At 36.9% G+C, this 14545-nt stretch overlaps 1 protein-coding gene across 1 annotated transcript in view; it reads left to right on the top strand.

Moving 5' to 3' along the window:
• The window catches only part of TEX11 (testis expressed 11), a 38793-nt gene that overhangs the window by 14655 nt on the left and 9593 nt on the right, over nucleotides 1–14545 (top strand). Inside the window, exons 12-24 of the mRNA XM_075763274.1 lie at nucleotides 1413–1491; nucleotides 2243–2394; nucleotides 3233–3318; nucleotides 4982–5119; nucleotides 5868–5970; nucleotides 7049–7173; nucleotides 7931–8016; nucleotides 8619–8672; nucleotides 9396–9436; nucleotides 10678–10764; nucleotides 12392–12462; nucleotides 13022–13138; nucleotides 14032–14104. Coding sequence (XP_075619389.1) covers nucleotides 1413–1491; nucleotides 2243–2394; nucleotides 3233–3318; nucleotides 4982–5119; nucleotides 5868–5970; nucleotides 7049–7173; nucleotides 7931–8016; nucleotides 8619–8672; nucleotides 9396–9436; nucleotides 10678–10764; nucleotides 12392–12462; nucleotides 13022–13138; nucleotides 14032–14104 — 1212 coding nt within the window. The remainder of the gene's footprint in view (nucleotides 1–1412; nucleotides 1492–2242; nucleotides 2395–3232; nucleotides 3319–4981; nucleotides 5120–5867; nucleotides 5971–7048; nucleotides 7174–7930; nucleotides 8017–8618; nucleotides 8673–9395; nucleotides 9437–10677; nucleotides 10765–12391; nucleotides 12463–13021; nucleotides 13139–14031; nucleotides 14105–14545) is intronic.

Below are 14545 nucleotides of genomic sequence, written 5' to 3'. Positions count from 1 at the left end.
AGGAGGAAGACACTGAAGCCTGTTAGAATGAAGACAGTGAAAATATAGCAGTATAAAGGAATGGTGTATTTTAGACATATGCCTAAGGTTACTCAAAAAGGATGAAGGTGTGATTTTGCAGATTTTGGCCAAGAGATATGAAGTGCTGATCAGTGTGTTGTTATAAACCTGTGTTTATACACTGGGGCTTGTCTAGGGCATAAACTCTTTTCTCCTTGTTCCTCAAACTTGTTGAAGAGAACTGATTTTGCTATTGGCTTGAGAGGAGAAGAAAGTTTTTGGGGGGACTTTAATATAGAAAGGTTAAAGTATCAGGAGAAATTTATTTCCATAAATAATGAAATCTTAAGGAAGAGAGGCTTTGTACTCTTCATGGTTGGAAAGCGTCAGGTGTGTAATGAATGCTCTGAGAAATAAATGTAGGATGAGATGAGGAATTTCTTGCAGAGAGCTGAGTGCTGCCAGACTAGGAGGAATGGAAACTCCAGTTCAGATTGCTCCTGGGCAATTTTAGCCAGCTTTGAAGTGGACAGTTACTCAAAACTTACCATTGCAATGGTTGGCTTCTGTTCTGCAGTTTGAATTATGAAGCCACAGTGTTGCCTATTAAAACACGCTCTGCTTATATTTAGTAGCACTAAGACTCCAGTCAGTTTTTCAAGCAAGTTTATTAATGAGTGGATGTCTTGTGTATGGCTGGCAGAAAAGAGTGTTGTATCCATGCACTGCAACTTCTCTTTCTTTTGAGTGCAGGTTCCTGTTAAGTTTCAGGCATTTGACTAAAATCTTGTATTGTGCACTTGTGCACAGGTGCCTTAGAAATGCTCCCTTTAACAACTGTTACAGTCATGTCCCTATGTGTTCCTTCTCTGATCTAATCCAAGCTACAAATGTATGAATCTTGTTATTAACCATCCTGCACAGTCTAGCAATTTTTAAACTTTATCTGAGTCATCTAAACCTGGTACCTACTTACCAGTACCAGTCAATTCAACAGCTGATGCTAAAAGCATTAGGTTTAAGTAGTTCTCATTACAGTGTGATACCACCACACAGCCTGAGCGCTGACCTCAGTCTTAAGTGGTTCATGTTGGATAAGAATGAGTCATTTTGATGGAAAGCAGCTTGAGGCAAAAGTTTGTGCTAGTAATGCCTATGCTGTTCCTGTTTGAAGAGACAGAGGGCTAGAATGCCAGGGCTATCAGTCTGTCACCTTTTTGTAGAACTACGTTAATTGTACAGTGAAAGTAAAGTCAAAGCACAATAGACATGTTTTATTCTTCTTTTTGTTTTAGAACTATTATATTGGCTTTTGTTTTGTTTTCAAAGAAGCTGTCAGAGGTAAATGGTAAATTGAGCAGTTAAGTGTCTAGGTTGATTAAATAATCTCAACTGTATTGTGTTCTGTCTAGCTGTTGCAGAATTCTTGCACCATGAAATGTCTTTAGACTTTTGTTTGAATACTGCCAAACTGCTGCTGGAGCATGGAAGGTATGAAAGTATCACTACGTGGGGTGAACACACTATTTCGGCTTTGTAGGTGTTCTTTTATAAGTAAAGAACATCTATTAGACAATAATGCTCTATTTTAAATAAAAACTCACAGAGGTAGCTAAACAGTTTTGAGAGGGAGCCTGTCTTTTCTATAGCAAGGTGATACAGATTATGGCAGCAGCAGAACAGTGTGTGAAATAATGTTGAGTGGCAATTTGCAATGCTGCAGCCTTACTTTGGAATGCTTAAGATTCTCCCTATGTAGAGTTAATATATATTTGGAATAATATATATATGAGTCTTGAATTACCTAACTGAAATATTTTTTCCGTATTAACCAGCCGTCAGAATGAAAGAGTTTGGAGTCCTAGACTTATTATTGTGAAAAACAGTATAAGGATGAACAAGTTGCTGCAAAACAAATCGAGGCATGGAATTTCACACTGTTGAATGCACCATCATAATTACCTATACATATGGTTCTATCTTGCAGTAAATTCTTACTCTTTCATTGTGAGGAGTAAATTGTCTTGTGAATGCTGTGGAACCGGCATATGCTAATTCAGTAGTAACTTCCTATTAGCACAAGCGGTGAATTCATATGTACCTCGTCTCACTCTGTCAGTGTGATAGTGTGCCAGCAGTATTAATGAGAAACATGCTGTACAGTGTGAATATGTTATTCTTTAGAATGGAAAATTAACAGCTCTTCTTGTACAGTCTCTTAAACATGCTTCTGTCTGAATAGGGAATCAATTGGTTTAGATTTTCTGAAATCTGTTCCTGAACGATTTGAATCTTCACCTGACCTTGGAAAAATTACCCTGCTCCACATTGAGTTCCTGTTGCAGAATAGGAGAGAGCTGCTTGCTAAGCAAAAGGTTGAAGAAATTATTATAGGTCTGTATCCATCTTTTGCTTCTGTTTACTGAAAAGTAGACTTAGTTGGCTGAAGTCTTGAATTCTGATTTTTATTTTTTTGCTTATTCTCCTCTTTCTTTCTATTTGTGTCTGGTTTCCCTTATGTTTCTTCTGCATGGTAACTCTCAACTTTCATAATGAATGACAGTCATGATAAAGCTCCGGATTAAATCCACTTGCTAGAACAATTCTTCCGTCTTAGTGTAGATTGTGTGTGACTCATACATGTGGGATTAGAAACATTTATGAGAAGTTCTGTGTAATGTTTGTACTTTCTCCATCCAGCCCAATGCATTTTTGTTTGTCTATTAAAACAGCTTCCATATCCTTGTTTGAGCAGCTGAATGACAGTTTCTTTTTTTCAGGTCTGTCGCACCTCTAGCACTGTAGTATTTTTTGACTGTCAGGTCTGCTGGAAAGCAGACCATATTTTATGTAGCATTGAGCTAGGTGCAAGAGCCACATTTACATTGTTCAAGCATGAAAATACTTATTCTCTTACCCACCGTGGGGGTTTTTTTGGTTGGTTGGTTTTTTGTGTGGATTTTTTCTGTTTTGGTGCGGGTTTTTTTTTTGTTTGGGATGGGGTCTTTTGGTTGGTTTTTGTTTGGATTTCTTTTGTTTTGTTTGTTGGGGTTTTTTTTATTATTTTTTTCCCAGAAGCAGAATATAAAGCACTGGGTCCTGGCTGAAACAGTTGCTGTCTCAGTGTTTTTTGTTGTAGGCTCTGGGACCGTCTTTCTCAGATAGTTCTTAAGTGCATCTCAGTATGCTGCTTTGAGTTCTCATAAAGTGATGATTTGCAATATTTTTTCAGGTCATTATACTGGGAAACAGCTGTTGCCTGAAGCCTTAAACCAGCTGCACATCATCTTGTGGGACAGAGCTGCCAAACATTATGAGGTTTGGGACCAAACAGTAGTGTTGTTATTTGTATCAGTGAAAATGAAGATCTGCTTTTTCTGACCTCTTTGGTATGTGTCTATCTTTGGTTAGAGTGCAAGCTGTTACTAAGATCCCTGTTCCAGCTGGCACTAGTTTTATTTTCATCCAGATGGGTGCTGTTTTCCATTACAACATCAAATTTCAGGTAGCCTCATCTCAAGGTTTGTACGTGGGAACAGCCGAGGAACTTGTGGAGCCCATCATTCTGGTTCTGTCCTGGGAATGGTGCAAAAACCTGAAAATGTTCTTCACGCTGAGCTGTTTGTTTTACAGTTCCTACCCTCTGATGGTCAGTTGTTGCTTTAAGAAGCATGAAGTGTTATCATTTGTACATTGATTTTCTTTTTAGGCTATATAAAGTAGCTTTGAATGCTTACATTGTGTCTTAGTTCATATACATTTGTACTGTGAGTGTATGTAAGTTCTGTGATTCAAAACCAGATACTTTCTTACTCTTTCAGTATTTGGAGAAGATGAGCTCATGTTCTACTCTTGTATTTCTGTCATATGCTTGTTTCTTTATATAATCAAGACAAACACGTGCCATTTTATTGCCTCTCATCTGTGTAGTCTGTTAAGGAAGTTTCTTCACCCTAGGTTTCCCACGGCAGAGTTTCAGGCTCTAAATCCCATGAGATACTTTATTTGGGTGGTACAACAGCAGCTGTAACCGTGTGAGCTGGGTGTCTCTGCAAAGGGACCCTGAACAAAGACATTCCTGGGCAATTATGCCCTTACAATCTAAGTTCCCCTCCCCTCACATGGCAGTTCAGACCAATAGTAATGTTAGGATCTGGGGTTTTCACGTTCTCCATTGGGTCCTTTCTTTGTCTCTAGGTGGGCTGCTTATCTCTAGGGTTGCTGCCTCTGCTGATGGTTGTAGTCTCATCTTCCAGTTTAAATCGGCTCTAGGTCCTTCTTAACTAGGAAAGGATTCAGCAAAAGGTCAATATATCGAAGTGAAAGTTCATTGCTTGTGGCCTGCAGTTTTGGAAAATTTAGCAACTTGTGCTAAGTTAGTTATGCCAACAATTATGCTAAGCTTGACAACTAATATTTCCCAACTAGTCAAGAGGGAATTTTGCTAGTGACACAGTTTCCTTCCTCCTCATTTTAAAATAAATTCTCTGTCCAAATTGGAACTATAGTTGGGAGTACCATCTTCAGCTTGATATCATCAAGGTTCACAGTCTAAATGGGATAAACACTTTTGTCTTTTTCTCCTAGTTTCAGTTGCTTTGTATCATGAAGAGATAGGTTTTTTTGAAATAGTATTTCTGTTTTGTGTTTAGTCATAAGAATGTTCTTTCTGGGTCAGACGAATGACCCATCTAGTCCAGGGTCCTGTCTTTGATAATGGCTGTAAGAATAAGGAAAGAGTAGGAATAGGTAGTGTCAGTTCTCCTAATGAATATTACCTGCATTGTGGGACCAATGGTTGCTTTTCTGGGGGAAAGGTTACACTAGAATATACTTGATTATCTAAATCTTTCATTTCCTATTAATTTTTCTTTTTAAATTTGGGAAAATAGTTTAATCACCCAAATAAGGTAGAGGGTTTTATTTTTAAATTTTTTAATTTTTATTTTTTAATTTTTTTAAATTTTTTTGCATTTCCTAGGCAAAAAGCTATTCTGAAGCTCTTCACTGGTACAATTATTCTGTCAGCTTCTACACACCTGGGCAGATAGATCAGAACTTGGCTAAGCTGCAGAGGAATATGGCTTCTTGCTATCTTCATCTGAAACAAGTTGACAAGGTATATATAATATATACGTATACATATTTATCTATTTGCATTGGTATTGTTTTTGTAGCTATGTCATTGAGACTAAATTTAAATCTTCATTATTGTACCTCTTTTGCTTTGAGAGAGGAAACTGTCTTTGCCTGTCTTGCATCATTTGGAAGAAATGTTCATCATTATAGCTGCTGTGTGGGACTCTTGTATCATCTCTCATTCTAATGATGGAAACAGTCCACAATTTGTGTGACCATGCCTCAGTATTTCAGGTTTCTTCTCAAATTGGAGGTCCTCCTCTCTTCAAGACAGATTAGTTCTTGCAGGAAAAATACCTGATGTGTCTTACTAGAACTTCCCACAATAGTATGTTAGCCCTCACCGCTGCAGAGAAGTGCACCTGCCTTATCTATCTGGGTCTTCTGGTTTGGGGATGTTAAACTTCACAGTTAAAAGTGACAGAAGGGAGTGTAATTTTTCAGCATTCCCAGGGCTTTTCTTGTTTTCTGATTCTGTAGCTCTAATTTTGAGGAATTGGCTTTTTTCCTCAGTTTGGTTATTGTCAGCCTTTGGTGCCATCTTCTGCTCTTGCACTTTTCTTTCCAGGGAAAGTGTTGCCAAACCAAACTGCTTGAGTAATTATATAAATATCAACAATGTAAGCATCAACATTTTGTGTATCTTTTTAGATCTCTCATATTGCACATTATATTACTGTTTTCAAGATGTCATTGTACTGATTTCCTTCAATTTCTTCTGTGAATAGGCTAGAGAGGCAGTTAAAGAAGCAGAGAGGTGTGATCCATACAGCATCTTTACTAAATTCAGTGTCTATAAGATTGCAGTGATGGAGAAAGATACTGATAAAGGTAGAATTTGAAAGATAAAGGGTCCACTACAAGGAGCACAAGTGCCAAATATATTAGAAAATACTAAGCAGATTTGGACTGTTCATCTTGTGAAAGAATAGAGGGAAGCTAGAAGAAGTGTCTATAAAGTCATTGAAACTGTCAGGCTATAGATTTAAACTGTCAGAGTGGGATGCTTTTTGCACACAATATCTAAGATGTGGAGTCCATTGCCATATCTGATATTGTCTGGATGGAGCCTCTGACTAGGAGGTCTTCTTCTCATGGGCAGAAGCTATAGTAGCATCCCAGGGTAAGAATCATTGTATACTTAGTGTTTATAATATTCTTTTGTATGCGTATACAATATAAAAAAAGCATACTGAGCTTAATGAACCTCAATGGAACCATTATTGCTGCTTTTAATTTCTCTGGACAAGTAGAGCCTGAATTTACCAGAAAATACAGGAATTACTGAGATGACTTACAGAATGACATATCTCTGTAGACTCTTCTTTTCTTTATAATGAGTTCTGCCATTTCATATTTTAATGAGAATCTTAGCTCAAGTAATTGAGAAATACAGTCTATACTTACTTAGCATACAGAGTAACATGCAAAGCTTATTTTCCGATAAGTTCTGTGCCAATTAATTGTTCTCTATACATCTTTTTAATGACAGCATAATTTGTTCACATAATATAGAGTGGGAATCACAGCACAGTGTGAACATAAAAGCAGCAGCACCCTTAGCATAAGCCAAGCTGTGAAAGTTTGGAATTATGCCCAGACAAGTCTTCTGTCTTCAGTGACAATTATTTAGCAGAACAAAATTAAGGATCTGAGTTTCATTTGTATGGCATCCTTGTTTCTTTACATTAGTAGCTTGGAAAGCCTTTTGGCACCATTCTAGGAAGAAATGCATAATTGTGGAGAAGTGCTGGTATGGTCATGTTTTCTTGTCTTGGTTTTTCATGTTAAAAAAAAAACAAACGTCCTTTCATAGGTCATTTCTGAAGCCTTATTAAAACAGTAGAACTTTCCACCTTCCACTTGCTTCTATTAAAAAAAAATTAATTTCCCCCTATGTATATTTCAGCTGTGGAAGCAGTTATTGAAATAGGGAAGCTAGCAGAAAAGCCATCTCAACATGAAGACAAGCTGAGAGTGGATGAAAATACAGGCACTAACATCCTGAGTTTAGCTGCCCAAATTGCTTTAGAGGTAGAGCAGATAATGTTGTCTTTACTTTGCTTTACTGATATAACTATGATAGCTGTAACCTGGACTACTTTTAATATTTCTATGTATTTCATGCATTTCTAAGTATTTCATGCTTTTGTGACCAAGGTCTCAGTCAAATGTGTTGTGTAATGCAAAGAAATTGATTTCAGTTTGTATTTTTTAATATTTCTTCAGGAAAATAAAGGATTCTGAGTTATACATGTTGGTATCTGGAAATGACATGGTGTGTTTCTGTAAAATTCTGCTTAGCAAAATGTTACGTCTTTTTCTGCCTCTGGGGTTTGATCTTTGATGTACTAGGGGCAACCTGTGTACAAAATACACAAGTCAGCAATGAAAGACTAAGAAGTCACTTGTCGCTCCTATTTGTCTCTTGGTTGGTAGCTTGAGTGATGCCTGAACTGACTGATTACATTGGTATAGTTAGAAGAGGCTTTTGGTTGCCTTTCAGGGCTTTCATAGCACTGTAAGGCATGAAAGCCTTGCCAACCTGTACTGATCCTGTTTTTGCCGTAGGCTCTTTGTGCATGGAATTGTATGATCACTCCTTATGGTTTTGTCTTGACCCTGAGGCTCTTCTGTGCAGAGTCCTTTGTTCTTTTTCCTGCTAGTAGGCTGTGCAGACTTTTGGAATATGCTGTTGCTTTGGATGGGTTTTTTGGTGTGATGGGGTTTTTTTTTCTGTGGCAACTGAGGTAGTGCAGTTTATACAAATCATGTTTTAATTTCTTTTCAGAATGAACAACAAGTTGTAGCTATCAAAGCTTTGGAGTATTTGTCTGAACATTTACAAGACTGCCGACAATTATTTGCTGCTTTAAAGTGAGAATTCAATATATTTACAAGGAAAGAGAATTTTTTCTGGCTTCTTTTTCAAAAAGAATTTATTATATTGAGGAAGATGGAAAACGGAGTAGACGAAAGATTAATTAGCAGTCTTTTTGGTGCTGCAGATGTACCTCAAGCCTGAAGTCTTAATACCTACAGATGTTCCAAGTCTCTCCCAAGCAAATAGCATTGGTTGCTCTGAATTTTATGATTACATTGTGCTTTGAACAGGTGACCAACAGCAACTCTAATGAGATTGCAACAATACATTTGGTGAAAATACCAGTTTGTTTGTATCCTCTGATGGAGTGGTATCTTCTTAGTGAAATATTCCATCATGTTTATAAAAACAAATATTGTGAGACAGATGTATTTATTCCAATATCTGCTTAAAGCCTTTTTAAAAATACATTTATTTACTTACCTGATTTAACAAAGTGATACGCAAAATAAGGCAATAGGGTGGGAAATAGTATAATCTTATTCTCAGTTTGACACTGGCATAAGGAAGAAAAGTGGGATCCTTTCTGGAAAATGAGGACAAAGTACACTGGAAAAAAAATTGTTTCTTCATTGCTTGTTTTTGTCATATTTAGATGTTTGGTTCATCTTACATTGTCAAAGGTCATGGCAGAAGATGAAGAGAAAAGGTGAGTCCATTTGCAAAACCATTTTCTTATGGTGGATATCTTGTACAAATGATGTAATATTTTCTTGCTGAGCTTATTTTCTTGCAGAATAATCAAGACATTAGTTTTTATGGTAGTAAAAAGTCCACCCAGATGACTTCCCAACTCGACCTAATGACATCACATAGTAACATCTTTTCTACTTGTATAACCTTTCCTTTAAATATTTGCTCTTTGCCTTCCTCTTTAATTAATGCATAAGACTGTCAGGTATTTTTGATGGGGAATGTGAGGTGAACAACCTCTTTGACACTAGGATGTGATATCTTCCAGAAGTTCCGAGTGAGAACTTCAGAGTGGGACCTGCCTTGCTGAAGACTAGCCTCTTTGTAAATCGTGTGTTGGCTTAGAAGCAGAACTGTACTGCTGGATTTTGACTATCAAGAAAATGTAGTGTCAGTGGGGTTTGAAGTTTAACCTGCAGCCCCAAAAACTGAGAAAAATCTCCTGCTGCACTTCTACAATGACCTTCACTGCTGCAGATCAATAAAACTTTTTGCAGGACTTGAGTATTCCTTCTGCATCTTCAAGTTGCTAGAATTTTCTAATGCCCGAGATGTTTGTCAGGGGAAGAATGATTATATCCATAATTACAGAGATGTTGTATTCCAACATAAATAGTGTGTTCTGTTGTAAGAAAGTTAATCAAACATTTTCTAAAACTTCATTTTTCCTCCATTCTAGACATGAAGATGTCAACTCAATCCTGACTTACTTGACCTTGGGTATGCTTTTTAATTTTACATTCTTTGTAGTTGTTCCATTTGTGAACATTTTATGATTTAGGTCCATACCAACTAAATGTTTGGACTCCTTATTTCAGTCAAGGTTCTCAACTTCCCACTGAAATCGGTGAAAATTAAAACTGGAGATTCAACAGTGTTGTGAAGTTGGATCTTAGTGCTACAGGTTTTTGCTATGGAAAGCTTGCAGGCTTGGGCTGTAAAAACTGTTTCTAGTAAAGCCTGTACTTGAGAGCTTTTCTCAAACAAAAGGGCAGTTTCTTCTAGGCAGTATTCCTTTAGTCCTTCATAAGGCCATGCATGCAAACAACAGATACTTGTGTACAAGCCACAGCTTCGTTGGCCTCAAGTGACAGTCTTGTACTCTCACCTCAATGGGAGGAATAAAGTTAGTATCTTTAGTAGCAGGGCTGCCACTAAAGGAAGAAGTTTGGTTTTGTAAACTGAATTAACATTATAACTTTCTACTGGCATTAATTCAATGCCAATGGTGGTCTTTGCTTTTCTAGCTGTTTAAGAGGGAGTATTTTTTTAAATTAACGCTACTTTTTTTGCCATGGAAGGCTTAGAAAACTGCAAGGAGTAATAGCAAATTGCTGAAAGATGGGAGAGGTTTGTCAGAATTGGTTCAACCCTTAAGTTGTACTGTCCTTTGAAAAAGAGTTCTCTTATTTGCATTGGAAAAGGTACAGGAGTTTTACAGAGGACTTTTCTCCATCAGAAGAAATGGTTATTTTCACTAAATCACTTTTTACCTCTCTCTTATCTTGGACAGGAAAGTTAATGTGATTCTAGAACTTTTTCTACACTAGCCATTCTTACTGCAGCTAGAAAATAATGAAGACTAGGATTAAATTATTTAAAGGTTCCTTGAAGAAAGGCCTCAAACCTGTTACTAAATTTAAAAACCTTCAACTTTTTGTGAAAATAAGTAAAACTCTTCTGCATTAGACTTCACTGTCTTTGAAGAGGCAGTACTTGTTGGCAGCCTTACGTATCTTATCTAAAATGCTGGTTGAGGCACCTTTTGATGTTTGTGGGGGGTTTTTTAATAAGCTGCTTTGGTCAAGCATATTAGATTTGAGTTGTGAGAATAACTCTTCATCAGGAATTATATGGGAGCTTTGGAAACCTGTGTTTTGTAGCATAGTTATTAGACTTGGAAACGTTTTTATTCTGCTCAGAAAGCATTACTTATGTATTGAACAACGCATTTTCTGCAGCTCACAAGAGACTTGCTGAGTCTTTCACAGAAGAGAAATTTACAGGGGACATGAGGATCCTTGAAGCTCACTGGTTTAGAAAAGTTGGTAGGTTGCATTCTCAAAATTTAAACTGAATCCCCTCCACTGCCACTTAGCCAGACCTTAAGAAAGAAAGTTTTTTAAGATGTAGCAGATTTATAAACAGCAACCTTTGGCAATCACTGCTTTAACTAGTCTTAAAGTTCTCCTGCTGCATTTTCTGTATTCTGACACTATCTGATATGGCTCATGTTTTAAGTCAGTTATCAAGACAAATACTTGCACAAGGCTATTTGATGGGATAGCTGTTACATTATCCCATTCACCACAGGCATTGTTTGTTGTATGTGGCCATGGTACAACTCTTCAGAGTTCATCATTTTTCTCTTAGCCCTTCACTACCAAGACTGTTACAGAAGTAAAACTTAAGATCAGGAAAATAGAAAGAATAATGGTTTTCTTCAATGTCTGGAAAAAAAATCCTGCTAAAAGCAATAAAAAACCCCCCTTACTGCCAGTCCTGAATATGCATATTCTCCTGCAGGCAAAATAAAAATTAAGAAGTTCAGATGAGTGTACTGGTGTGATTGGTGCAGGATGAGCTTACTTCTGCTACCTGGATAGACTGTCTTTATTGGTCCCTTAAATCAGCAGTCCTAGAGTTTGCCTTGAAATCTAACCAGCAAACATTATCATAGATAAAGTGTTTCCTAGTGGGAAATGCAGCTCCCATGGAGCTGTCCTAAGCACTATCTGTAGTGTGTCTCTGGATCCTCATTTAGTAGTTTTCAGTACTGTGTTTTGGTAAAGGAGTCAGTGCATTTGCTGTCTATAAATAAAAATATAAGCATAGGGTAATGGGTTGAGGCAATGTTTCAGATTCTTGCTTCTGCCAGAGCATGGAGGAGAGAAAATAGTCCTTAACAGAGGACATCTGCCATGATGAGCTTTTGCACATGTTCTCATAATGGAGCCGTGCTCCAGTAAAGAGTAGCAATGGGGGGGAGAAAAGCGGAGGAGGTGAAATATAGTGAAATGAGTGTGAATGGAGTCTGTGATGACCATGACCTTTTCAAGGCAGCATTCTCACTCACAGAATAAACAATTCAGAGATTAAAAAAAAACATGTCCTAGGGAATAAATTAACATGAAGATTAGAATCTGCGAAGTCACAGTATAATCTAAACATTTAATTAGGTCAGATTCTCATAAGTAAAGTATTAGATTGTCTTTAGATGGCTCATCCATTTACTAATGAGGATTGTATGTTTTAATTGCCATGTACTTCACCCTGCTGGGGTAAAATGAAAAATGTTTCAAAATGTTGTGGGTTTTTTTCTTTTTTTTTTTTTTATTGTTTTGGGAATATTGTTCAACACTTTTATTCAGATACTAGTTTTCTTTACCAACATCAGAAAATGTTTCTTCCAATTTATTCTCTTGTCAGTAGGGTATGTGGTAGAACGGATTCTTGGTTATGATGAAATTAAGACAAAATTTGAAAGCATGAATAAGCCATTTTAATAAATCACTAATAACAGTATTTCTTGCTGTTGTTAAATGACCTGCTGATGATATTTTGGTTAAGAAATTGAATTGTAGAATGTGAACTGCCAGTTACTAGAGATTAGATGGGTAGAGCTGTAACATTGAAGATTTTTATTCTAGTCTTCATTTTTTATGTCTTTGTTAGCTTGGAACTTAGCTGTACAGTTCAGGGGCTGCCCTGAAAAGATGAGGGATTTTTTTCTACTGTCTTTCAAGGTACATACTCTTGGTAATAGTATCTCTCAATATTGAGGAATATTGTCATCTGTCTAGTTCTGTTAGAAGTTACACCCATGTATCAGGCATCTCCTTGGAGACATGCTTGTATGCTCTGAAGATGGAGCACTTTTGTCAGAAGGAGATTGACTTGCAATACAAAATGTAAGCATTATTGTCATCATTTACATTCTGTTGCTTAAAAATGTCATAAGAAACTTAGACTTCAATGAGAACTTTCTAAAATAAATGGATTCTGATGTTTGGAAGCTGTATCATTAATACAAACATGTTAAGTACTCAAGTCCTAATCTCCCTACAGAACTTCTACCAACACTGTCAGTTTTTTATGTGTTTGTAGAGAGAGGACTCCAACACTGCTTTACACGTTATATTTAAATAATCTTGTGTAATTGTACAAGTAAAATTGCAATATGAATATATACTATTCATTACTGATTACTAAGTGTCATAGAGAAGACTCAGCAATCATTTGTTCATGAGCAAATTGTTTTATATGGGCAGAATTCTCATGACCTTTTTCTGTTTTTGGTGTCAGTTGTCCCAGTTTTGTCCTTCCGACAAAGCTGTTCTAATTGCTCAGAAGACATGCCTGTTAATGGCAGCAGCAGTTGATCTGGAATTGGGGAGACAACAAGTAACACCTTCTGAACAGGTAGGGCATTGCTCTGTTAACTTACTCTGTATGTATCGGTGTAGCATTTTTTTCTTTTGAAGTCTTAGTTGTTTCAGTCAGAACAGGATATTGAGAACGTGAGCATGGGAACCTGTCATAGTTGATTAGAATCAACGCACCTAGTGCTTTCCAAAGAATGGTAAATGTTGGATTTCTGTGAATTAGTTCTGTTGACTTCAGTGGATTTGAAGAGATTTATATCAGCAAGGGGTCATGGCAGTACCTTCTTTTAGAGAAATTTCAGTCTACCTTATATTATGTAAGGAGTCTGCTGTTAAACATTGGTTAGTCAGGCAGATAATTACTGCATCTTTAGGATTATGCCATTGCTGAAAGTAGGTACCAGTATGCTTGTGATAAAGCTCACATTTTTTTTGTTTTTTATGCATACATCCTTTTTTGGGATGTTGTACTTACTGTGGTAAGAAGATTAAGGAAAACGTACAGAGGTTACAAAGTACAGAAGTCTGCTGTACAGTGATTGTTGTAGAAACTTACTTTTGTGGAGAGCAGTGCACAGCGATTTGTGTTGTGGGATTTAGTGGTTTGTCAGTCTCAATAGCACTATTTTATGCTTGGGAGCTAAAATGAATGATGTCCCATATGAATGCATCCGTTTCTTTCTGGACTAATAGAATGTTCAGTGTGAAGAGACTTTGTCTGAGATGTGGAGGTCTTTGAAAAAGAGAGAGGGAAAAAAAATCCACAAAAAGCCACCCCAAAAACTAGTAACTGGTGTAGATGATGTACTATTTAGGCTGATTCTTAGTTTATTTTATAGTTAGGTATAAAGATCCTGTTAGTTGTGACATGTATATTCCTTTTGCTTTTAAAACTACGACAAAAAGAACTTCTTACATTTTGTAAAATAGATGGAGCTTTTGACTCAGGCCCTTCAACATCTCCAGGCATGCAAGGAGGTATGGAAAATTCTGAAATTAACAGGTAAGCTACAAACTGTGTCTGTTCAGCACATGTAACTCTTAGACTTAGTCACTGTATTCATGAAAAATACAGGGCATATGGAATTGCTGTCTCAGCTGAAGAGTGTTGAAGCAGATATATGGCAATATGATAAAAGAATTGGCAAAGCGAACTACTGGGTTTTTTTGTATATCATCGCAGGCTTTTTATTGTATAGATGCTGTGAAGTATGGAAGTCTTTCAGAGTGAAGTTTAGTTGACTGTTCTGTCTTAAAAGCTTTGAGTTTCTTAACATTTGCTTTAGAGTGGGGTCGTTCTTGCACTGTTTTAATAGTTTTACTAGCCTCTTCCCAGATTAGGCATTTCAGAATACAGAAAGTCCTGCTACCATATTTTGAAGTGCTAAAACCTGTCCTCTTGTTTGTGGACTATTCCATGTCAGTTTGGATCAGATAGTACTGG

This window comes from Balearica regulorum, chromosome 11 (genome assembly GCF_011004875.1).
Source record: "Balearica regulorum gibbericeps isolate bBalReg1 chromosome 11, bBalReg1.pri, whole genome shotgun sequence".
In the NCBI taxonomy this organism is placed as follows: domain Eukaryota; kingdom Metazoa; phylum Chordata; class Aves; order Gruiformes; family Gruidae; genus Balearica; species Balearica regulorum.
Note: the sequence above shows the minus strand (reverse complement) of the source record. Positions and strands in the feature narration are given on the sequence as shown.